The sequence below is a fragment of the Calcarisporiella thermophila genome, assembly GCF_041956535.1.
Source record: "Calcarisporiella thermophila strain CBS 279.70 unplaced genomic scaffold VTP21scaffold_8, whole genome shotgun sequence".
Lineage (NCBI taxonomy): Eukaryota > Fungi > Calcarisporiellomycota > Calcarisporiellomycetes > Calcarisporiellales > Calcarisporiellaceae > Calcarisporiella > Calcarisporiella thermophila.
The window spans coordinates 453,351-476,778 of record NW_027192198.1 but is presented as its reverse complement, the minus strand read 5'-3'; the positions used below and the strand labels follow the sequence as shown (position 1 = coordinate 476,778).

At 44.2% G+C, this 23,428-nt stretch overlaps 12 protein-coding genes across 12 annotated transcripts; 7 read left to right on the top strand and 5 right to left on the bottom strand.

The window, feature by feature from the left end:
- Positions 1 to 294: 294 nt before the first annotated feature.
- On the bottom strand, positions 295 to 745 carry VTP21DRAFT_11037 (uncharacterized protein; the record flags this gene model as incomplete). Its single annotated transcript, XM_069390439.1, has 4 exons — positions 295 to 357; positions 426 to 525; positions 590 to 639; positions 710 to 745. 4 exons carry the CDS (start codon positions 743 to 745, stop codon positions 295 to 297), a joined length of 249 nt encoding a protein of 82 aa, XP_069252587.1.
- Positions 746 to 1,045: 300 nt separating this feature from the next.
- VTP21DRAFT_11036 (uncharacterized protein) lies at positions 1,046 to 4,988 on the top strand (the record flags this gene model as incomplete). The annotated part of the gene is made up of 9 exons (XM_069390438.1): positions 1,046 to 1,144; positions 1,221 to 1,358; positions 1,425 to 1,571; positions 1,650 to 2,979; positions 3,073 to 4,100; positions 4,172 to 4,261; positions 4,321 to 4,413; positions 4,489 to 4,859; positions 4,934 to 4,988. The coding sequence occupies 9 exons, from the start codon at positions 1,046 to 1,048 to the stop codon at positions 4,986 to 4,988; spliced, it is 3,351 nt and encodes a 1,116-aa protein (XP_069252586.1).
- A 307-nt stretch (positions 4,989 to 5,295) lies between these two features.
- Positions 5,296 to 7,612, top strand: VTP21DRAFT_11035 (uncharacterized protein; the record flags this gene model as incomplete). Its single annotated transcript, XM_069390437.1, has 6 exons — positions 5,296 to 5,658; positions 5,728 to 5,817; positions 5,899 to 7,015; positions 7,095 to 7,213; positions 7,291 to 7,491; positions 7,556 to 7,612. The coding sequence occupies 6 exons, from the start codon at positions 5,296 to 5,298 to the stop codon at positions 7,610 to 7,612; spliced, it is 1,947 nt and encodes a 648-aa protein (XP_069252585.1).
- Positions 7,613 to 7,756: 144 nt separating this feature from the next.
- Positions 7,757 to 8,269, bottom strand: VTP21DRAFT_11034 (uncharacterized protein; the record flags this gene model as incomplete). The annotated part of the gene is made up of 2 exons (XM_069390436.1): positions 7,757 to 7,917; positions 8,089 to 8,269. 2 exons carry the CDS (start codon positions 8,267 to 8,269, stop codon positions 7,757 to 7,759), a joined length of 342 nt encoding a protein of 113 aa, XP_069252584.1.
- Positions 8,270 to 8,521: 252 nt separating this feature from the next.
- VTP21DRAFT_11033 (uncharacterized protein) lies at positions 8,522 to 11,003 on the top strand (the record flags this gene model as incomplete). Its single annotated transcript, XM_069390435.1, has 11 exons — positions 8,522 to 8,806; positions 8,877 to 9,000; positions 9,082 to 9,091; positions 9,165 to 9,269; positions 9,340 to 9,496; positions 9,555 to 9,726; positions 9,794 to 9,861; positions 9,938 to 9,984; positions 10,056 to 10,250; positions 10,319 to 10,528; positions 10,610 to 11,003. The coding sequence occupies 11 exons, from the start codon at positions 8,522 to 8,524 to the stop codon at positions 11,001 to 11,003; spliced, it is 1,767 nt and encodes a 588-aa protein (XP_069252583.1).
- A 293-nt stretch (positions 11,004 to 11,296) lies between these two features.
- On the top strand, positions 11,297 to 12,334 carry VTP21DRAFT_11032 (uncharacterized protein; the record flags this gene model as incomplete). Its single annotated transcript, XM_069390434.1, has 1 exon — positions 11,297 to 12,334. One exon carries the CDS (start codon positions 11,297 to 11,299, stop codon positions 12,332 to 12,334), a length of 1,038 nt encoding a protein of 345 aa, XP_069252582.1.
- Positions 12,335 to 12,787: 453 nt separating this feature from the next.
- Positions 12,788 to 14,056, bottom strand: VTP21DRAFT_11031 (uncharacterized protein; the record flags this gene model as incomplete). Its single annotated transcript, XM_069390433.1, has 5 exons — positions 12,788 to 12,968; positions 13,039 to 13,270; positions 13,339 to 13,590; positions 13,666 to 13,818; positions 13,888 to 14,056. The coding sequence occupies 5 exons, from the start codon at positions 14,054 to 14,056 to the stop codon at positions 12,788 to 12,790; spliced, it is 987 nt and encodes a 328-aa protein (XP_069252581.1).
- A 779-nt stretch (positions 14,057 to 14,835) lies between these two features.
- VTP21DRAFT_11030 (uncharacterized protein) lies at positions 14,836 to 17,758 on the top strand (the record flags this gene model as incomplete). Its single annotated transcript, XM_069390432.1, has 8 exons — positions 14,836 to 15,029; positions 15,108 to 15,195; positions 15,283 to 15,388; positions 15,448 to 15,471; positions 15,540 to 16,127; positions 16,203 to 17,008; positions 17,084 to 17,392; positions 17,468 to 17,758. 8 exons carry the CDS (start codon positions 14,836 to 14,838, stop codon positions 17,756 to 17,758), a joined length of 2,406 nt encoding a protein of 801 aa, XP_069252580.1.
- A 225-nt stretch (positions 17,759 to 17,983) lies between these two features.
- On the bottom strand, positions 17,984 to 19,930 carry VTP21DRAFT_11029 (uncharacterized protein; the record flags this gene model as incomplete). The annotated part of the gene is made up of 5 exons (XM_069390430.1): positions 17,984 to 18,364; positions 18,427 to 18,721; positions 18,807 to 18,861; positions 18,941 to 19,127; positions 19,193 to 19,930. 5 exons carry the CDS (start codon positions 19,928 to 19,930, stop codon positions 17,984 to 17,986), a joined length of 1,656 nt encoding a protein of 551 aa, XP_069252579.1.
- A 206-nt stretch (positions 19,931 to 20,136) lies between these two features.
- On the top strand, positions 20,137 to 20,856 carry VTP21DRAFT_11028 (40S ribosomal protein uS19; the record flags this gene model as incomplete). The annotated part of the gene is made up of 3 exons (XM_069390429.1): positions 20,137 to 20,139; positions 20,329 to 20,746; positions 20,819 to 20,856. The coding sequence occupies 3 exons, from the start codon at positions 20,137 to 20,139 to the stop codon at positions 20,854 to 20,856; spliced, it is 459 nt and encodes a 152-aa protein (XP_069252578.1).
- Positions 20,857 to 21,194: 338 nt separating this feature from the next.
- On the top strand, positions 21,195 to 21,905 carry VTP21DRAFT_11027 (uncharacterized protein; the record flags this gene model as incomplete). Its single annotated transcript, XM_069390428.1, has 2 exons — positions 21,195 to 21,576; positions 21,637 to 21,905. 2 exons carry the CDS (start codon positions 21,195 to 21,197, stop codon positions 21,903 to 21,905), a joined length of 651 nt encoding a protein of 216 aa, XP_069252577.1.
- A 511-nt stretch (positions 21,906 to 22,416) lies between these two features.
- On the bottom strand, positions 22,417 to 23,227 carry VTP21DRAFT_11026 (uncharacterized protein; the record flags this gene model as incomplete). The annotated part of the gene is made up of 4 exons (XM_069390427.1): positions 22,417 to 22,701; positions 22,766 to 22,801; positions 22,915 to 22,937; positions 23,194 to 23,227. 4 exons carry the CDS (start codon positions 23,225 to 23,227, stop codon positions 22,417 to 22,419), a joined length of 378 nt encoding a protein of 125 aa, XP_069252576.1.
- Between the last annotated feature and the right edge of the window lie 201 nt (positions 23,228 to 23,428).

The following is a 23,428-nucleotide window of genomic DNA, read 5'->3' as shown; positions in this document are numbered from 1 at the left end:
GATCAATATTTGGAGATTTTCATATACATCTGTTAAGCAAGAATAGTCATGATATATATGATAAAAGAGCTCCTTTCTGGATTTCATAAGTATCTCCTTTAACAATGCAGAGACCTCTTCAGAATATTAAATCATCATCCAGATATTGCATTTTATTTCTTTAAAAAATTCATATGGTCAACAAGAGCAGGGAGTTAGAGAGTATAACAGTAAACACATGTTTGTTCGATGGACATCGAGTTAAGGAGTCGCCGTTTTGACCCCCAAAAATTATGCACCGCGAGGCTCTCATGCTTAGAACCTTTTATCTGGCATATCCCTTCGGTTTTCGAAGAATTCCTTATTTATGGTTAATAACTAGAAAAAAAGGTTGGTGGAGAATTTTGTGAGTTCATTCAAAGGGTCACGTTTCAAGAGGCTCTTACTTTCGAGTTTTGGTGCTGCTTAATACGATTCCATGGCTGCCTATCCCCTGTTTTATCGAGAATCACATCAGGGTTGTAAGCGAGGTTGTAGCCCATAAACCTAGTAAGGCAGAACTATGTGATAAGAGTAGAGTGTATTTACCAAGAAAAAGGGAAATACATACGCTACACCTCCAACAAGACCTGCTCCAACTGCCATGAACAATGGAATTAGCTAGGTTAATTAGCGAAATAACTATGAGTGAGTCGTGCTCATGTATCTATTAGCTTGAGAGAATACTTACTGGTTTATTCTTGGACATGAAATGAATAAAGGTCATATTGAATAAAGTATGGGAATAAGGCGATAAGAAATGTTTTATCAGTTAGAAGGTCTCGGTGGGAAAGTCTTAGGGAAAGGAGTTTACCCCGCGCAAAAACCATTTTATTTTAAGTTAGAGCACATGAGCATTAGAGAATCTGAATCGTGCCCTGAAAATAGAGTTTGTGACTTCTCACCATAAGCCACAAAAATTAATTAATGGGTGTTAAAAAAATTTAGGTTCATATATCTCCACAAACGACGAAGCTGGCCTTTTTGCCTCAATCGAAAGACCATTACGTGGCGCTCTTCTTCCTCGATGGCAGATCCAAAAGTCATCTGTATAGCAAGAGCACTATATGAGTTCCAATCGAGCGAACCACATACACTACAGTTTCGGAAGGGGGACAATGTGGAGGTTAGTATTGATTGTTAGATCTAGATTCCTGCATAAGATTCCTAATGGATGAATTCTCTACGTTCGCATTGTTTAGGTTCTGGGACAATTGGATGTCGGGTGGTGGGATGGAGTTGCAAATGGACGGCGTGGATGGTTTCCATCGAACTACGTGGAAATAATCGATAACCATGATTCTGAGGAGGAGGCTGTTTCAGAAGATGAAACAGATGCGGTATGTGATTGTGCATCGTCAATGAATCAATTACAATTTCTTACAACCGTGTTTTCTATAAATTAGAGGATGGACGTGTGGACTCCTAAGATTGCAGCCAATGGTGCCATATTTTACCTTAACGCAGTAACGGGTGAGACTCTATGGGATTTGCCATTAAATAGATCAAATGGAATGGCTACTAATGTTAGTCGAGAAAACACTGCAATCCGGGTAATAACCAGATGAAGCTTCTAACTATATTGCATCTCTTTACTCATTTTATCTCTATTGATTTTATTTGACACAAAGTCTCCTGAGCGCATACCTGTGTCATCGAATCATAATCGCATGTCTCCCGAGGTAGAGAAGCAGCCACCAAAGATGTCGGATCTACCTCCAAATTGGGTGCAGAAGCGTACTCCCAGAGGTCGTGTATACTACTACAACACGGTATCGGAGGAAACAACGTGGAATATAGATGACGTCTATGACGACGGTGATACTCAGATGAATACCAATTCTCACACCGGCAATGATATCAGCTCCCCTCAATCGCCATCCGATCCCATGGTGCAGCAAGAACCGCCGCAACATCACATTTCTTCTAACCATGCCTCATCTAATCAAGATGGTGCTCGACAAACTCATGTGCACTCGACACCTTCACCAACTAATCATATCAACTCCGCAGATGAACCAGTGTCATGGCCGCAATTAAACACCCAAATTGCAGTTGCTATTAAGGATCTGCGACAAGCAGTCGAACATGGAGAGAAAGATCGGTTTGATGCGTGTGCTAACAAGGTTATACTATCCATCCGCGGAATGCTTCATGCTTGCGATTGCATGGATAAGGACTCTGTGTATTTCCGACAGGATCGCGTCCTGAAAACACAGCGCCGTGCAATAACTGCCACGCTTTCACGACTGACTCTCTCCGCGAAAATGGCAACTGGGATCTGTGAACCGGAAACGATAGCAAGGTTAAAGGAGGACGCGCAGAATGTGCTTGTGACTGTCAGAAAATTTGTATTACTAGCACAAGAATGTGGCGTAGAAGTCTTTAATACTCACCCGTATATATTAACCACGGAGGAGGCAGCGCGGTCAACGCTGCATAGCCAGAATTTCTTCTTTTCTCAATCTGTCTCTTCAACATCGTCACCGAGCGAGGATTTGGAAAGCTCACAGGCGGCAGGTGGGCATGCGAATCATCGTCCGGGCTTACTCGACCAGCTGGAGAACCATTCGAATCTCATTGAGAAAGTGATCCATCATATTCAAAATGATGTCCAAGCTGCTTTAACGGAACAATGCCTCAAGTCCATCCACACTCTGTCAGTTCAGACGGCTTTGATCATGCGAGTGCAGGAGATCTCCTATTTGTTAAATAGCTTTTTGAATCTGGTCGAAGAGGCAAAACTCTTGCGTGAACTCCCCGTGTACACAGAATTGCAATGTATGATGCAGGCACTTTATAATCATACGGGAAAGCTCATTTTGGAAGTGCAAATGAGCACCAATCAGAATATATCATGTGAAATGATTGTAGCAGACCAGATCAGTGAGACGGTGGACGCGGTGCAAAATGGTGTTCAAAAGCTTCTTAAGAGGATAAACGCCATACCCGAGATGCATGGTAAGTTAGTGTGTCATGGAAGATGTTGATACATTTTCATTATATCCACTGCTTCCCTAAAATTCGGCTAAATCTCTCTTATCATTTAATAAGCACCTCCGCCCGTAAATGGTAATGGAAAGCATCGACGACATCGGGCTAATCACCCTTCCGATGAGCTCTCCGACGACTTTATCTCCTCTGACTCAGAGGTGTCTGCTCGCAAGAACTCGACCCTTAATGGCGACGAAAAATCATCGCTGGAAATTGCGGCGCATGATGGTTTAGATGCCAGTGCCACGGTGGTTTCCGCGGTGGAGGCAGGCGCGTTACCGGTATTTCATTCTCCACGCCCCGATAAATTACGTAAATTCTTTGGCGAGGACCCGATGCCAACGCCTTCGAACGAGCAGAGCTACCATCTATTTGATGCGAAAATCCCCTACTTGGGCCCCGATATTGGACCAGACGAACTTATTTTCACTGGGGATGGGCATGTCAAGGGTGGCACTCTGCGCGGCTTGGTGGAACGGTTGACCCTCCACGATCAACACGATGCGAGTTTTAATGCAACATTTTTGCTGACCTATCGCTCTTTTACACGGACGGAAATCTTTCTTGATATGCTCTGCCAGCGCTTCCTTTTAAAGCCTCCACCTGGACTTAGTGAAGAGGAGCTAGCAACATGGATCGAGAAGAAGCAGACCCCCGTGAGGCTTCGTGTGTTTAACGTGCTAAAGAACTGGCTCGAAAATTACTTTATGGATGCGGAAGATATACGCTATTTGCCTGCACTGAAAGAGTTCGCTCTCAAAACAATGCAACAACACATGTCCATGCCTGCTTCCCAGCTCATTAAGTTAATTGACAAGCGAATATCGCAACCAGATGCGTGTGGAATTCGCAAAATGGTAGCAAATGCGTCCATAAATATCCCGCTCTCCATTTTACCGCGCAACCTGCAGAGGATAAAACTCGAGGACCTGGACAACCTTGAGATCGCACGGCAATTAACGCTGATGGATGCTCGATTGTTCAATAGGATAAATCCAGTGGAGTGTTTGAACAAAATATGGAGCGCGGAGGATTCTACCGGGAATATTGCAGAGAATGTTAAGGCGTTGATTGAGCAGAGCAACCAGGTGACTTGGATTATCACCTTGAGCTTTTTAAGTTCTTTCATCCTAGTGGTGCTAACTCCCTTTTTTTTCAGATGACATGCTGGGTTGCTGAATCGATATTGTCGCAAATCGATATGAAGAAAAGAGTCTCATTGATAAAGCGCTTTGTTGCTATTGCAGAGGTAATGCTATAAATTGATAATCGACCCAGACTCACTTGGCTAAACGAATATATTTCCAGAAATGCCGTACATTAAACAATTTCAACACCTGTATGGCGATTGTGGCCGGGCTCGATTCTTCTGCAATTTTCAGGTTGAAACGAACTTGGGAGGTGAGTACTGCACAATTAGTACCATTTCGAGGATTGAGCCATTAACTTGATTCTATTTTTGTTAAAATAATAAAGCTGGTCAATCAAAAGACCATGCTTGCCTTCAGCCAACTCAAAAAGCTCATGAGTTCGGCTAAGAACTTTGGTGAATATCGCCGCGTTTTAAAAGCCTCTGAACCGCCCTGCGTTCCATTTCTTGGTGTCTATCTCACCGATCTCACTTTTATTGAGGATGGCAACCCAGATAGTCTCAAGCGTTCTCACGAACTAATCAACTTTGCAAAATACACTAAAACGGCGGAGGTGATCCGTGAGCTTCAGCGCTACCAAATCACGCCCTATTCCCTAGCGCCTGTCCCCGAGATCCAGCTCTTTTTGCGGAAATGTCTACAAAGTGCTCGAGCGGTCGAAGAGCTTTATCCGTTGAGCTTAAGTCTTGAGCCGAGGTAACTTATCCATTCTTAATAATATCCAACCGTAGTTTTAGTGTAGAGTTCTAATGCCAAGCTGATTTTCGTAGGGAAAGGGAGGATGAAAAGATTGCAAGGTTGCTAAATGAATCTGGATTTGTATAAACCGAAATAACACGCAGCATTCTCGGCATGATACCAACACTTAAATCGGTTTTCTGTTTTAGAACAGCCTTTCTTTTGTAATTTTTTTTTCTAACGACTAGTATATATATTGCATCTTTGTCTATAACTTTTTCTCCCCCTACATATATTTAGTTTTGCCCTTATGTTAACTGTTGCTTTGATTTTCCATTTTGAATATTTTAATTTTTACTGCGCCTGTTTGTTACGCGTTTCAACGCGTTTAATTTTATTCCTGCTCCATTTTCAATACAAATCCTCTACTTCTGCTTCTCCTAGTTTTCGCCTGATGTCCAAAACGGGAGAATACTATTACCTTGAGCCCGGCTTTGACCCCACAAAGTTACGGGTGGCCGAGCTGCGCGGTATCCTGCTTAAGCATGATGTTGCAACACGGTCAAGTGCCAAAAAGCGGGAGCTGGTCCAACTTTTCCGCCAACAGATCGTCCCCCAGGCCGAACGCATACTTTTGGCCCATCGGAATGTGAAACCGAGTTCGCGTGGAATCATTATTGCAGGACAGAAGGGAGGTCGGGAGGAAGAGGCAGAAAACGAGGTTGAAGAATGGAGCAGGAATAGCGATGGTTTTGCGATTCCGGCGCCAAAACAAGCAATGCCCAAGCCCAGAGAAAGATCGGTCACTCGACAAAGAGTACACAATAGTCAATGTCCTAGCTGAATCAGAATTGCAGTCTAATGAATTTCGTTTTATCTCGTATAGACTCCATTAGTTCATGAGAATGCGCCAGTGGACGCCGCGGAGTCAGACTTGAGTATGTCGCGGTATACACTCCGGCCTCAGACACGAAAAGTAGATACCTTTATTTGAGCTATTTTCATTTTCCACCGCGACGAATAAAATATCGATTTGCTTTTATTTTTGTTTCTCTAGAGCGAAATCTTGCAGTCCCCGATCGTGTCTGCATCAGGAGAATTCGAGGATGAGCTAACGAATTTTCGACATTCCATGCACGACCAGAGCTTGCGTCGGAGTCGCAGCCGCAGCCGCAGCCGCAGCCGCAGCCAAAGTCTTTCGCGCCAAGTTCATTCTCTATCTCGAACCACTCTCTCCTCCACCACCAACACCTCTCTCGATTCCCTCGATGGGCTCCCAATCCCTGCCTTGTTGCCTCAGCGCCAATCCACACCCATTTCGCAAGTTGAGCCCATCCAAACTTTATCTCCGTTGGAGAAATTCATGACACAAACACCTTACGAACATGATATAGACCTCATTCAAAACACCAAGAGGTCACCATCTATCTCCTCAGCTGCATATGATTCAAAGAAGCGAAGAATGAAGAGGAGTAAAAGCCCTCCAGTGATAAAGGAGGTGTACTCTCTGAGTTCGGTATGGACCGTGCTGCTGGTGCTGGTAGTGGTCTGTGGATTGTGGTATAGAAAGGAAAACGTGGGGTTGGGGTATTGTGCTAAGAGTCCAAGTGGAGGGCGGTTCTCCAAATTACTCCCTACATGTATCCCATGTCCAGATCATGCTTCCTGTGAACGAAATGGTGTGGTAATCTGTGACGAAGGATTCGTGTATCAGTCCCCTCCCCTCTCTTTTGGCGGCTTGATTCCTGTAGCCCCAAAATGCATTGCTACCGATGAAAAGGGCGCCCAAGTTCAAGTGGTTGTTGACGAGATCCTGCGAGAGCTGAGCATCCATGCCGGGCAAGTTATTTGTGGACACCGTGGGACCTTGGATCAGCATCGTACATTGCTTCGAAATAAACCACTTGGAGCTGGTGTTCGTGGGATGCGGGTGAGCGAGTTGTATACCATACTGAACAGACGACATGCGCTGGACATTGGTAGTGAAAATTTTAAAGATATATGGGAGAGGGCGCTGAAAAAAATTGAGCAGCACCCTGAGGTTCAATTCGAGAGTTTGCCCTCTGGAAGCAGTGATAGATTCATCGCAAGTCAGAAGCCACACTTCTCTCTCAGCTGCCAGCTTAGCACGTGGGTAATGAGGTTGGTGCGACTGCAATGGGTGTATCTTTGTGGTAAATAGTGTTTCATCTTACCTTTTCTATTAGTCACTCATTTTTCTTTTTCCTTTCCTTATTTACACTCATCCGCTAGGATTTGCGCTAGGCTTGGTTTATATATTCCATGTGCGTAGAAAAGCAAAACAGCAAGAAAGCGACAGGAAGCTTGTTGCTAGGCTAGTGCATGAAGTAACCATCCTTCTGGAATGTCAGGTAGTTATATATCCATTTGGTAAAATTATCCTTAACTTTATTGACATTTTCCCCTCTTCGCTCCCTTGTGTTTTTAGGAATATCTGCACGCTAAAGACCCCTTTCAATACCCGCGTCCAGAGATCCCAGCCTTGCAACTACGGGACCTTCTTCTAGACGTTGAACCTCTTGCGAGGAAGAGGAAAATCTGGAGTCGGGTTCAGGCCTCAGTCGAGGAATCTGAGTTTATAAGGGCTTTTATAGCAGAAGTTGACGGCGAGCCGCAACGTGTTTGGTTGGTGAGTTGGCATCAATTAAAGATTAGATAATGTATATGCAGTTTTAACTTTGCCTTATTGGTAGTGGAGCGACGATTGCAGCCCCAGAGGAGACGAGCAGAGAAAACTCTACCCTTATTAATGGCTTTGTCTTTTTTTCACCTGTTGTTCTGTATATATAATGACGTCTTTTATTTTCAACTCACAATATTCCCTTTAATAGCATCGACAATTTTCTGTTCTCCTTGTTTATTTTAAATAAAAAGGCTTTGTACGATATTCCCTGTTAAGGTTGAAGACTCCTCTCGTACTTGTAGCCGTATTTCCAGACGGACGCCATTCCCACACTAAATTTGTTGGGCCTTAGATTCAAGGTCATTTGATCCTTTTCGCCCTTCGATTTGCCTAGACCTCCGCCACACAATGCAGCAGCAATAGGCCGGGCGGCTGGGCCTCGCACCAAAAATGAGGGCTGAGCCTCAACTCAGGGCTACAGCAGAAAATAAAAAAAAAAAGCGCAAGCGAGAAATGGGCGGACGGAACAAATGGACCCTTTGTTTGGTTCACAACGACCGTTCCTCGGCTGTCGCCTAATCCCATGCATGTGCCTGCATTTACGGTTAATCCTGCCAACGAAACCTTGGCCCACCGCAAAGAACCTTGCGCGCTGGCTGCCCGGCGAGGCCTTGGGCCGCATCGAGAATGAAGGCACTGGTCGGAGTCCCGGCCCACCTCTAACCTTGTGCAGCGGGCAGCGCTGACTTGAACGCGTTTGCTGAAACTCAATATGCACTTTCATTACACTTTTTTCATTAAGCACTTGGCGGCCTTCAATTCCTGCAAATCACTGCTGCGGAGAGGAAAAATAAACTTTAGTGAGACATCGGCCGAATCCCATTGGGCGGCTGAGGCATTTTGCTCCCGTGGTTTCCCACGTATAGAATATTAATGAAATCTTGCTTGTGCTATTTAACTATTCGGCAATAGTGCCCTGCGCTCTGCTCCCTTCACAAGCACTTTTCCCTCTCGTCCCTCCCAATTCCAGCAGAAGATGACGGGACAAGGCCACAGCTCCCCCCCCGCGGGAGTCGACTCCCACCGCGGCGACCACTATGGAGACCAGAAGGCATCGGCGACTCACCCTGAGGCGTCGAATGAGAACGTGCATGAACAAGCCTTCTCAGAAGACAAGGTCGAGATGCCTTCTCAAGACAAGGTCGAGATGTCCTTCTCGTACAACAAAGACGAGGACCTGTCGCAGCTAGAGCAAGGTGAAGAGAAGCAGGCTCCTCAGGAAAACAAAATGCACCGCACGCTGAAATCCCGCCATCTTCAGGCAAGTCGTGATAATCTATCATGTCATTCTTTGAACAAAATTAACCACTCTTTTGCCCGCGCCAATATAGATGATTTCTTTGGGTGGTGTGATTGGACAGGGCCTTTTCCTGTCTTCAGGATTCAGTATTACGACCGCTGGCCCGCTGGGAGCGCTCCTTGGTTATGGCTTCATCGGATTCTTGATATATTTTGGTAACGTGTAGCAACAGGATATTCTTAAAATACGAGTTCCAATAACCTTATTTCCTCTCCTTTCCTCACTCTTCAATGTAGTGACAATGAGGTAAACTTCGCCACCCATGCTTCCTTTCTAGCAACTCATTCATATGACCTCGCCATCTATTTCGCTCTAATAGTCTAGGAGAAATGGCGTCTTATATCCCCGTCACAGGGGCATTTACGATCTACTGCCGCCGCTTCGTTGACCGCTCGTTTGGTTTGGTGATCGGATGGAACTATTGGTGAGGCATTCTCTTCTTCCCCTTGTTCGGATCACGGCTAACTTGTCTCGCTTCTTTCCAAATGACTCAGGGTATGCTGGTCGCTTATCATTGCCTCCGAGATCACAGCCATTGCTCTCGTCCTAAAGTTCTGGACTACCGCCCTCCCTGAGTGGGCATGGAGTCTCATCACCCTGGTTCTCATTATCCTCCTGAACTTATTCGGTGCCCAATTATATGGCGAGACGGTAATCCCTATGCTTGGATATCAATGTCGCCATGATCGCTCACGTTTGGTTTGTGTAGGAATACTGGTTCTCTCTTGTAAAAATTTTGGCCTGTGCAATGTTCATCATTGTCGGGATCTTCGTTGACGCCGGAGTTTTGGGGGGAGATAGAATTGGATTCCGGTATTGGACTGGAGATTATTCTCCGTTTGCCGATGGATTCAGAGGCGTTCTGCTTGTGTTGATCACCGGTAAACATGAGTTTGGTCCTGTTGCCTACCTCTAGAAATATTAATTTTCTTTGTCAAATCCTTATAGCTAGTTTTTCGATGCAAGGGAGCGAGATTGTAGGAATTACCGCAGGTGAAAGTAAAAATCCTCGCCGGGTAAATAAGCACATTTTATTTTTATCTTTCCTTTCTTTTTTTTTTGTAATGTGAGCTAACCTATTATTACCAACAGGACATCCCAAAGGCTATCAAACATGTGTTTTGGAGAATTTTGATTTTGTACGTGTGGAAAACTATTTTTCCAATACTTTTTCATTATTTAGCTAATCGCTTCTGGGTTCCTATTTCAGCTATATCCTTTGTATGTTTTTCATTGGCCTTCTGATTCCCGCTGATGACCCAACGCTACTCCGGTCAGACATCTCCCTTAATGTTACCATTAGTCCCTTTACGCGCATGTTCGAAAAAGCCGGCTTTGCTGCAGTATCTTCTGTGATGAATACGGTCATTCTGATCACCATTTTGTCGTGCGGTAACTCTGCATTGTAAATAAGTGTTATTCCTGAGATAATACACTGGAGGACTTATCGGCAATGATTCCTTGCGACCTTAGGTATGTAAGTTCTCGCACGCTTACCGGTCTTGCAAAAGAGGGCATTGCACCGAAAATTTTTGCTACAGTCAACAAACGCGGTGTACCCGTTTACTCCATGGCAGCCTCTGCCCTTATTGCTTGCCTCAGCTTTTTGACGAAGCTATTACCGGTTGAAAAGGTCTTCATTTGGCTGATGTCCATTCCCGGAGTGGGTGGATTTATTACCTGGTAGCCCTCTTGATTCATGCGTATTATTCAGTGGATGGATCTGACTAATCGAGTACACTATATATACCCTCCCCCATCCAGGTTTGGAATCTCCCTCGCCCACTACCGCTTCCATCGTGCATTCGTAGTCCAAGGAAGGCCATTATCTGACCTCCCTTACCGCGCCCCGTTCTTCCCCTTTGGCCCCCTGTTCGCAATGCTCGCCTGCACTGTCATCACGGTTGTGCAGGGATACCCGTACATTGTTAGGGTTGACGTCTTGCTCATCACCGGATGCTATATTGGCCCTTTCCTCTGCATTGTCGGCTATATTATTGCGAAACTCGTCAACAATACCCCACTGACGCCGCTAGCAGAAATCGATCTAGACTCGGATCGCCGAGTGGAGATGCATGATATTCAAGCAATAGAAGAGAGAGCCGCTGCCAAGGGTAAACGCCCGTGGTGGAGGAGAATTATTTCCTTCCTTGCTTAATGTATGTTTAATATTCGCATTCTTCAGTATTGTGTTATTTTTCTCTTCAGTTAAAATCTCTATTTATGTATTTGCCCCCTCTTTCGTTTCGTATAATTTATTCAGAATCTTAGAGGCTCTATGTGATGTTGCTTCCTAAATAATGGGGAGGAGCTAACATCACCTTTGAACTCATACAATAGAATTTCCATATAAATACGTGACTGCAAACAAAGATCTCTTGAAAAAAAGTGTCCAATGTATCAATGTGAGTTCTGAATCCCGAAGCAACCGTCTAGAACTTGACTCCTTGGATGATACCCAACCCAGGGTCTCTCTCAGTATCACCAGAAGAAGACGCGCCTATGCGTCAAATACTCCGCAATTTACAGGATTTTCTCCAATCCCCATCGCGCCATCTCCTCCTCGATCTTCGGCCTCGAGATGCATACGCGAATCGTCACATTGTACCCTCCACCAATATCCCGGCCGCAGAATTAGGTGAAAGATGGTATGAATTGCCCTCCAAGCATGTGCCCATGGGGATTTTGGATACGACTGAGGGAGAATCGACCGGCTGGCTACTCGAGAAGGGATGGCAAGCACATTGGAAATTCCGCGATGTTAAGGAATTCTGGCAAGCTTGCGAGCAAGCTGGTGTCCCGGTATCTAATTCTGACACGCTCAATTCGGTAGAGTTTCCTCCGAAACCTTGGTTTCTCTTCTCTGCTTGCCCCTTTCTTGTGCGGCATGCACCCAGCATCGAGAAAGCGCTGGAAGAGCGGGATGTGCTAAGGTGTCTAGATTTGGGATGCGGTAGTGGACGGGATTTGGCCTGGTTGCTGGGGAGAGGAAGATGGGCTGCAACGGGAGTAGATTGTTGGAGTGGCGCCTTGGAGAGAGCAGAAATGCTGGCGCGGGGGATAGGAAGAGAGAGCCAGTTGGAAACATGGGAGGCCAAGATTATGTCGGACGGAAAATGGAAATTTGGGGAGCGAAATAGTCATCGGAATGGAGCCGAGGCAGCACCCCATGCCAATCATGAACCAGAGTTTTGGAAACAGGAGACGTATGACCTCATACTTATGGTACGTTTCCTTGCTCGTGCGCTCCTCCCGCAACTTCCATATCTGCTACGCCCTGGAGGCTATCTCCTCGTGTCGCAGTTCGTCACTGACGGAGTTCATGTATACCATAAACCCCAGGATGGCCCGCTCCGCCTACAGCTGGGCGAATTAAGAGCCATGTATGAAAATATTGAAGGAGTCCGCATGGAGGTTGTGGAGGACGTGGTTGAATCTATAGAGGATGGGAGACCTGTAAATTCGTTTCTTGCACGCAGAATTGCTTGAAGTGTGAACATGGGTAGTCGATCGAGCCAGTATTGATCCTCGAATGGAGAATGGGTTGGGGCTCTTTTTTGAATGCATTAAACTAACTTCTCGCATTGAACTAACTTTTCCGCGATGTCAATTTTATCCACCTGCCATTGATCCCAACCCCAATCTCCAACACGTTTAAAGCATGTTTCGCTCCACTTCCAAAAATAAAACTGAAAACCAAACAAAGAATAATACGAAAGAAACCTCGAGGATCAAAGTGTTATGGGACATTTTCTCTTTTTCCTATTATGATTAGAGGGAGAATGAAAGCGTGGCAAGTATCTTTTAGAGATTACGCAACCATGCGGTAGTCCAATATGTAAAGCGTCATTTTAAGCTGTATAAATATATGAATGAAAAAACTGAAGGTATCTAGCATATCCTGTACAAAATTGTGTTGAGGGACTAGACTAGGTGAAGCTATTAACCACCGCCTTGCTCTCGTCGTTTCCTCTCCTCAGCCATACGTTTGAACATTTCCATTGTCGCAGCCTCTTTAGCCTGGAAGTTGGAAAGCTTCTCGCTCATTGATTGGACTTTCTCATCCTTGAATCTTTCACGGCGTCCTTGTCTTGCCTGCTCAGCCCGCCTTTTAGCGGCCAATCTAAAGAAGATAGGTAAGTTTAGTTAGGTATCACGAATAAAGTACTCTAAAGTGGAAAAGAATGGCATACGCTGACTGGAAATCATCTCCACCCCCCATCAACTCTCTGTCATCAAGCTCCACGTCCACATCTTTTTCACGAAATTGTTTATAATAGGCATTGCGAGCTCGCTTTTTCTCTATCATCGCCTCGCGACCCGTCGGCTTGTCAATCAGCTCATCATATAGCTCTTTCATCTCCTTGAAATCCTTTTTCTTACGAGCGCGTTCCTGTGCTCGCCGCTCCTCCTCTTCATCCGAGTCTAATTATTAGCAGATATAAACAATCTTGAAGAAAATGAGGGATAGACATGGAATAGAGGAGGCTAACCATAAGGGCGATGCGGGCCAATGTTTCCCGCAGGTAAAGAAGGTCCAATAACGGGTTTTGATGACAGCGAGATATCCTTTTCTCTCAATTTAGCATCGCCAAGTTTGACTTTGGAGCTGTTTGTCATCGTGTCAACGGAGTCCCGAATCTGATCCAGCTCATCTTGATTGATGTTTTTTGCGAATTTCCACTTATAACTCGTAGTTGCACTAACAGGGAGCTGAGTGGAGGAGATACCGACGTAATATTTTTCTATATAGCATCGAGATTTAGATGACCATGAGAAATGTGCAAGATGGAATTAGAGCCCTAATATGAATGACTTACTGTCGAGTTTATATTTGTTCCATGCTCGAACAAATTTCTTAAAGTATTTGCGAGTGTCTTCCGAAGAAAGATCATTAAAATGCTTTCCCTTCTCTTCGACAAGCCACACACGAAACTCCGAGCTCTTGTCGAAGTAATTTTCCTCCGTGAGGGCTATTAGTTAAAATATTTGAATTAATGCTCGTCTATTAGGAACCGGATAAGGTGGAATGAAATGAGTACGCTTAATCAATTTTCTCGCGTTTTTTACTTCCTCATCGGTTTCACTATTGTCACTTTTGTGATGTCGGTGGCTCTTATGTTTTTTTTCCTTGCGCGACGATCTATGTCTTTGCTCCTTGTCGCTATCAGAATCATGTTCTCTTTTTGAGCTACGATACCGATCTGACATTTTTTCGAGAGAGAGATTTTGATTAAATGTCCAAGAGAAATGAAGAGTTACACGACTACTTTCAGTAGAAATCTGAAACTAGTCATAGCCACAAATCTGGGCCAAATGCTAAAAATTGCATATCTGCGTAATTAGGTTTTCGCCTTACGATCGATCCGGGAAGGTCAGTGTAATTAAACTAGGTAAGGTGAAAGAGACGAGTAGAGAGTATTCATACAGATTGTATTGATAGTTGCATTATATGGATATGAAGAGATTAGCAAGAGACTATGGAAAAACATGATAGGAACATGCTCCTTCATAGTCTCTTGCTAGTCTAATCGAAATTCTTGATACGAACCAATTGTGCAGTAAAAGGATCTTTACACATTTATCTTACAGCTATAGTATATGTGGATCCGATTTCAGCTTGACTCCCTGCCTCTACCCGTGTCAAATCACGTAATGTTAAGCTATGAATAGAAAAGCACAGCATTATACCACGGTATCTAGAGTGCGTGTCATAACATGAAGCTTCAGCTCTGGTATAAAGATTTAACAATTACGTTAAAGGTTGCTTGACGAGAACTATACGGGATGAAAAATATACAACCACTTCCTTATTAGAATTCAATTGTTGGGGTGTAATAAACCTAATCCATCAGTCGAGTTGTGCATACAGGCCGAAAAATACACTCCGACCTGTTACGTGATTTATTCGGTACATATATATATATCGAGGAGCAAATCATTCAGTCGACTTAAATCTGGTGGTCCAGTTCATCTCCACGAGTTAACCCATGGGAACATTCCGCGCCTTTCAGATCTTTGCAGCTAACACTAACGTCGGAAAGACGATTGCTTCTGCAGGCTTGTGCCGAGCTGCTGCTTCAAGCGGCCACAGGGCTATTTTGAATGCCAAAGATGCTGGCCGGTCCAATGTTTATTACCTTAAACCAATTCAGACGGGATATCCTACGGACTGTGATGCTAGGTAAATTACTAACGTGGTTATAACTAGACATAGATTTGGCTCCTGAACACTTGCTACTCCTTTTTTACATGTGAGTAGTATGGTTACCAAGTTTGCCCCGAGAACAGTTGCAAAAACCTTATACACATATCCAGAACCAGTTAGTCCGCATAGAGCAACCACCCAGGTAACTAGTCTACACAAAGTCTAGACACTCCATGTGGCATTTCTCGGATTTTACTGAATCAATTATCCATTTTAATCTGTTCAAAAGCCACCTAGTGATGAACAGGTTCTCAGCGACATCCGAAAATACATAGAAGAATGCCGAGCAGCTTCTGCGGATAAGCTGACGTATATGTTCATAGAGGGCTCAGGAGGTAATGGCTATAGAATATAGTCTCGTTTAAACACAATATCTGAAGTAAGCTATTTGTAGGTGTTCATAGTCCCGTAATGTCAGGTATAAAGGCATATCAAAAAGTTGGCTAACCTGATACTCAATTCGACCCGCATTACTTCTTATTTAAGGCACATTACAATCTGATTTCTACCGTCCCTTCCGTCTACCTACTGTTATGGTAGGCGACGGTCGCTTGGGTGGCATTTCCACCACAATCACTTCTTACGAGTCCCTTCGTCTTCGTGGTTATGATATCTCCACTATTCTTTTATTCTCTCCTCCCGATTCTATACATCAAAACAACCAGTTCCTGGAACGCTACCTGCCCCCATCTTTACGGGTTGTCTCACTCCCCTCTCCCCCCGAGCTTTCCCCTTCTCCTGATCAGGATAGAGTGAACATGGAGGCTTATTATTTATCGACCGAGCCCGTCTTCCAAGATGTGGTAAACTATCTTGAAGAGCGGGAAGGGGCGAGAATCAAGAGATTGCAAAGCATGGACAAGCGGACGCGGGAGATCATTTGGTGGCCATTTACGCAGCATGCTAACATTGATCGAACTTTCGTAATCGATTCAGCATACAAGGATGAATTTACAGCCTTTGAAAACAAGGGCTCACAGGCTCCAGAGTCGCATGTAGAAGGAAAATCTGATGAGGGAAATGGTGGCTCAACGATAGAAATTTTTGATGGGTGTGCTAGCTGGTGGACGCAAGGTAATGTATAGATACTAATATTACCTTTGCATAATTTTGGCTTTGGATTTATTTTTATAATGAATCTCTTTCAAGGTCTTGGCCACGGGTCACCTTCGCTTTCTCTTGCCGGTGCCTATGCAGCAGGACGCTATGGTCATGTAATCTTTCCCGAGGCTACGCACGAACCAGCTCTTGGGCTGGCCGAACTCCTGCTTGACACCGTTGGCTCGCAATGGGCATCTCGTGTTTTCTATTCTGACAACGGTAGCACAGCGATGGAAGTTGGACTGAAGATGGCATTTAAGGCGGTTACCCACCGGCATGGGTTGCACAAGAATGAGCCCGTAGAGATATTAGGGTTGGATGGAAGCTACCACGGAGACACTATTGGTGCGATGGATGGTTGTGCGCCCAACGTTTATAATGAGCAGGTGAACTGGTACCGCGGTCGAGGGCACTGGTTTAATCCTCCGCTAGCAAGCTTGAAAAACGGAGTGTGTCAGATTGTGGTGCCTAAAGAAATATCTGGAGATGGACCCCAGATTCATACCCTCTCTTCTCTTGGCTCTCTATTCGAAGACCGAAGTAGCAGTGAGCTCTCGCAACTCTATACTCGCCATATCTCCTCCACCCTGGAAGAGGTGGTGAAAAGGCAAGGTCGCAAGTTCGGTGCGCTTTTGCTTGAGCCGGTGATGATGGGTGCAGGTGGGATGCTACTTGTGGATCCCCTCTTCCAACGTTGTTTGATAAATGTGGTAAGAAACTGGGACGGCTGGAGTTCCTTGGAGAGAGATTATTCCGATAGAAATGACTGGCGTGGATTGCCGGTGGTGTTTGATGAAGTGTTTACGGGCTTTTGGAGACTAGGAGCGCGCTCAGGTGCAGATCTTTTAGGAGAGGTTTGTCCTGTGGAATAGTGGCTTGAACCAGAAATATTTGTAAAACATGTGTATATGTATTTTTTTTAATTTCAGCAACCTGATATCGCTTCCTATGCTAAACTTCTCACTGGCGGACTTGTTCCTCTGGCAACTACCCTTTCCCGCGCTTCAATTTTCGAGCCTTTCCTGAGCAGTGCCAAGCAAGACGCACTCTTGCACGGGCATTCTTATACGGCTCATCCTGTCGGTTGTGAGGTGGCCCGCACCAGCGTCCAAGAGTTAGAGAATATTTTTGTTGAGAAGAGTGGGATTTCATGGGGAGAGCAGAAAGGAGAATGGCTAAGAGATGTGGAAGAGAGCAAGCGCGTTGGTGGAGGTGCTTGGTCAATGTGGGACAAAAAGGTTTGTATTAGATGAATACTTGGATTCTCAAATCCTCATTCACTCCTGACATTTTTTTTTTTTTTACATTTTTAGTTTGTTCATCAAGTCTCTCATATGCCCATAGTCGATGGGGTCGTGGCCCTCGGCTCTGTCTTAGCTCTGACTCTAAAGCCCAAACATAGCTCACAGGGAATAGGCTATGCATCGACCGCATCCAAATCCATCGTCCAGGCACTCCGCAACCCCGCAGAAGATCAGCTTGCGGTGTTCGCACGACCACTAGGAAATGTAGTATACTTGATGGCATCCCAGATAACACCTAGTGCACAGCTGCGCAGAATTGAAGAGACGCTGAAAACTTGCCTTGAAAGAGAAATGTCGTAAAGGGTAAGGGGAGCCCATTTCTCTATACCTATGCGATTCGTGTTTACTTTCAATTGGGAGTAATGTCTCCGGAACCATGAATAAAATTGATTATATAATATCACACAGTGTTTAAACTCGAAACGCAAGAGCAATGGCCGTTGAAGCGCCAGTCTTTCAACCACCCCATATTACAAAAAGGAAAGCGAGAAAAAACAACGAATAAACCAAAAAATCAGACAAATTTTAATAGTTCAGCCAGAAACTAATTGGGAAATTCTCCCGCATCACACGCCAGTGCTCGTATGCTGATCCAAGTTGCAATGCCGGCAGGGGATTATCACGATCAGTTATGACTTGACTCGTATTAAATTTGATATCAACGGCCCAATTCTTGAATTCGGTGAGCATGTGTTGGCGCATGCCGCTCTCAAGAAAGTCATCATATGTCGGTGAACGGAATGAGATGGGTTTTCTAGAGGCAAAAAACACCATGTTTTGCACCTGGTCCTCCCCTTGGGATGGCCCTTCTCTGAAACAGAGAACATGCTCGAATACGTGCTTAATTGTGTTGGCAACGAGTTGGAGCCCAGTTATCTTGGTTGAAGACTCGAACCCTACAAAGTTCTATTAATAAATGTAAGTGTTAACTGCTTTAGCAATCAGCATCGATGGACTTTTGTGCCTACCAAGGCTAATACTCCATCCTCCTTCAAGGTTCGCTTCATCTCTTGCAGTGCTTCAACTGAGAAAAGACTCGCCGGCACTGAGCCTCCCGTGAAAACATCATGTAGCACATAATCATAGGTTTGATTCGGGGTTCTTTCAATAAATTTGCGCCCATCCTCAATATAAGCCGCACGAGGCTCAGGAAATTCAAAATAGCGGCGGGCAGCATCATACACTGCAGCATCAATTTCGACGACGTCGACTTCGACGTCTTGCTCTATCAATCCTTTGGAAGCGATACCAATGCCAAGTCCTCTAACGAATGTAAAAATAAAAAAAAATTGGTATCAATCTACCGCAACAGGAACAAAACACCCTAGAACAAGGAGGGCCAACTCACATTTGAAGTGCAGTTTCTTTATCGCTTATCTTCCTGTTTTCCACCAGACGTACCGCTAAAGATAGTATTCAGTGATGCAGATTAATCACCAAAAATTCGTTTAAAAAAAACAATTGTAAAAGTTTAACTCGAACCTTCCAAGAAATAAAAGCAGCCATAAACCGAGTCCATTGTGTCTCGGTACATCCCCCCGATAAGTGAGTGACCACTCCGCATTACTCGAATATTCCTTGGTTCCAGCTCATCGACAACAGTGAGCCAGCCCGTCAGCGATTCGTTGCGATAGAGGACGTCGTATGGTGAGCCTGCAGGGTTATGTTCCTAGAAGGAGCAAATCAACATTGGGTATAAAAAATTAAGCATAGACATAGCATCTAATACAGTACCTTTGTGACTCCAACCTGGCACTGTGGGAACTTTAGCGAGCTATACAACACGCCTGATAACACTATAACGTGCGGTATAAACGAAAGGCACACTCGCATATAATATGTCACCTTCCTAGGAGCGTCTCTTCGGATTGCGGCAAACTTGATATTGAATGTTAATAAACCCAAACCCGCTGCCGAGGCTACAATGCGCGTACAAGTCATTCCAACGATGTTGAGGTTCTGGACTAACCACCAAGCAAGCGCTGCAGGAACAACGGCACCAAGGTTCCGAAGTATAGGAAGTGAAAATGCTCCCAGCGTCAGGAGAAAAGCAGTGGAATAAGAGAGAAACAGCTGAGTAACGTGTGGTCCCCACCATGGACCTAGAAGACCACTCTCCGCAAACATCCGATGAACCGTCAGAGGTGATATCGCAAGAATACAAGCCGCTAAATCAAACGCATATGTCAAAGTGCGTTTCGAGGCTTTGCGTTGCTTTGCACCAAGGGAAAGACCAGTGACAGCTCCCATGATACAGGAAGTGAAAAAGAAACTTTCAAAATGTCGCCAAGCGAAGACATTGCCGTAGATGGGTTCCATGTAGAGCGGTCCGACGCGCCATAAATTAGCCAGTACTGCGGCTGTAATGACGAAGATAATAACAGTGGCAGTGGAGCCTAGAACAATTGAGTTCGAATTTACTAGAACATTGGCCCCTTTTTTCTCCTTGGCTTTTGATTTTGAATCTGGCATTAGAATTGAAATGAAGAGAAATTGACGGATAAAAAAAAACAGACGAGAAACGGGGTAAAGGAGAACGGGACTTTGCATATAGTTCGCATTTTTTTTAGTCTTAAGTGACTGTTCAAGTCTGAAATCATTCTGATGGTAAAATTGAGGAGAAGAAAAGAACATTGAGTGTGCGATTGCTCTGTTCTTCCTCTTTTAATCAATCCATCATGGTATGTATAGAATGGGTTAATACAGAGAATGTTATGGCGGATGCGAGATGATCTTGGATGGATGATAAGCAGTGGATGATTGTTTTTATTATGTTTTTGATTTTCAACGAGATGGAATGAGATGCGGAGGAAATTCTTTGATTATCATCCGATTCCTGCAGTTACTAAGATATCCATTTTCTGCCATAGGCTGACGAATACGACGCTCAGCACGCCGCAGAGCTCAAGAAGAAGAGAACATTCCGCAAGTTCTCCTACCGTGGCGTTGACCTCGACCAGCTCCTTGATCTCTCAAGTGAGCAGCTCATGGATCTCGTGCACGCTCGTGCTCGCCGTCGCTTCCAGCGCGGTTTGAAGCGCAAGCCCATGGGTCTTATCAAGAAGCTGCGCAAGGCTAAAAAGGAGGCTCTCCCCAACGAGAAGCCCGCTGTTGTCAAGACCCATCTGCGTAACATGATTATCGTTCCCGAGATGATCGGCTCCGTAGTTGGTATCTACAACGGAAAGACCTTCAATCAAGTGGAAATCAAGCCTGAGATGGTTGGTCACTACCTTGCCGAATTCTCCATCACCTACAAGCCTGTCAAGCACGGTCGCCCTGGTATTGGTAAGTGAAATGGTTTTCTTGACCACAAGTATTGAACTATTCTGATTGCCAATTGCTCTTCTTTCACCGTAGGTGCCACCCACAGCTCTCGCTTCATTCCGCTCAAGTAATCTCGATTATTTGGCGAATATCGTGTTCTAATGAAATAAAATATTCAACATACTTTTTTCATATACCCTATGCTCAAATGGAAAAAATGCTGCTTTTGGCCTAAATTTTAGAAGCTATTTCAGATACTTTTAAAGCTTAATGTGATGATATCGAGATAGATTACAAAAGATTTTTATATCAGTCTTGTGAGCTATTTTTTGGTGACAGTAAAATTAGAATTCCTTTAAATGTCCTTTAATGATAGAATGATAGAAATCTGTCTTTAGAATCTTAAACTTTCTGAATGCTACGAATTATATCGTAACAAAATTAGAAATTGAACATAACTCCCCTCTCGATGTTCCCGCATTATAGACCCCCACCAAACACTCTCAGCTTCTCTGCATTTCATGATGCTCATTTTAATGATCAATGCCGGCAGATCTTCACTTCTTTCCTGCATCCTCACATGCTGGGCTTAAATCTTCGTCGTGAAAATTTATACGAGGAAAACGTGATCGATGAAGAATACTACGAGGAGGAATATTACGAAGAAGAATATTTGGAGGAGCAAAATGATGATTGGGAAGAAGAAGAGGCTGGAGCTGAAGAAGTACTAGATTGGGAACATGAACAGATATTGGAAGAGGAGGAAGTGGAGGAAGAAGAGGAGGCGGAGCTAGTCATGACACAGGAAGCAATTGCATTTTTCGCACTTTCAGAAGAACGAAGGCGACAGAGTAGGTTGCTTATTACATTTATTACTTTGTATAATTCGATTAATAGACTCAAATTATTAGGAGAGGCAGAGCAACGAAATCAAAACATACAAGAAGGGGAAGAGGAGGATGATACTGAGGACGTGAAGGATATCGAGCCCGAGTTAACCGAACCCCCTTCTACGGCTCTTGTTGTCTCGCCATATAATGTCGAAAAATATCGGGAAATTTATGGGGATGCTTTCCACTCTGTGGCTTCTCTCGAGGCAGTGGTTAATTCTGGGTATGAGCGATTTTGCCGGGGAGGCGATGCGGTGCTCTGGCCAGTTCTGCCACTGCGACTGTGCTGATAAATATTGAGGGTTTATCGATTGAGGGCTTTCCGTCTTGTAAAATATTTCTAACTCATATTCATCAAAATCATAAGATAAACAATTTCGGAGTGAAAAGAGAAAAGTAGAGCTCACTAAGTAAATAGTAAATGACAAAGAAGTTTTACAAAGGAATGGATATATGACAAAAGGGGAATAAGCAATGCAGAAACAGAGACGAGAATAAAAAGTAGGGGAGGGAGACGCGACCACTAAATATCAAACAACAAAAATCTCTACTGAAGTATTTGATATATAACTATTAATCAAACGTGTAAAAATATATTAGATTGCCGCTACAGGTGCCATGGGGGGGAGGGGGGGGAACGGGTGGCATCGGTTGGCCCCATCCTCGGTACGGCCACCATACACGTTGATACAATTCAGCCTGGCCGATAGCAAACGCCAAAATAAATGCCATGCAAATTCTAAATCAAACAATACTCCTTAAGCTCCTCTCCTCATCAACTTGTATCAGCATGAGCATAGCTTACCCAATTGCAAAACTAAGCCAATCTATAATCATCGTCATCTTCGCTTGATAGAATACATCTGGTGACGTTCGAGCGCATACCCCAGTTCTAGCGCTTGCGTGATACCATATGCTTCCGATAAGAGACCATACAAGCAAGAAAAACAGCGTGAGAATTCCAAAGAGAATTGCACCACGGAACGATGCTAGTACAATAAACGCAACAAGAAGGACACAGCATGAGATGATGATAGCGCCAACTAGGTACGCAATTAGAGGCTGATCGCAGGTATTAGTGCCAAACTAAACAAATATAAAATAGAGCATTAGCGAAAACAAATGTCTATGTTATAATCGCATTCTATACCTGAGTGGTAAGGACATTTCCACAATAAACAACGTTCTGTGATTAAAAAGATAAAATATACGCGTGCTAGTTAGAACACTGCTATTTAATGAATACCAAAGATTTTGATTTCGGGTATACGAAATATATGAATCCGATGGACTACGTACCACTATATGTAGGGCAAAGAGACCTAGTGAGAAAAATATAATAAGAATCTCGATTATCATTTTTGGTCGTATCCAATGCTAATCGGTATGGTATAAGTGGAGGAATCAAAACACGAGATGCGCGAGGTATGTATAAACGCCTTGAATGATTTTCTCTTGTGTGGTGGCGGAGAAAGAACCGTTTGGGGATGGCCCAATAGAAAAGTACGCCCGATTGCACAGTCAATCAATTATTTCAAGCAAAAAAATCGTTATCATAGTGCGAACATGATCGCTTACCATGAAGTAATGCTAATCTAACAGAGTCGAACATCGCAATATCAAAGAGCGATCAATAGCATCAGACACTAGTTGCCCATCTAAATTTCAAAGTTAATAGTTTGATTCTAATGAGATATGAGAAATGAATGATACCATTTTTAATTTCGCCCATAAATCTCTAATGGGCTAAAATATATTACCCATTACATTCACTGAGAAATGCTCCATATTTTTACAGGGCTATTTATTTTTT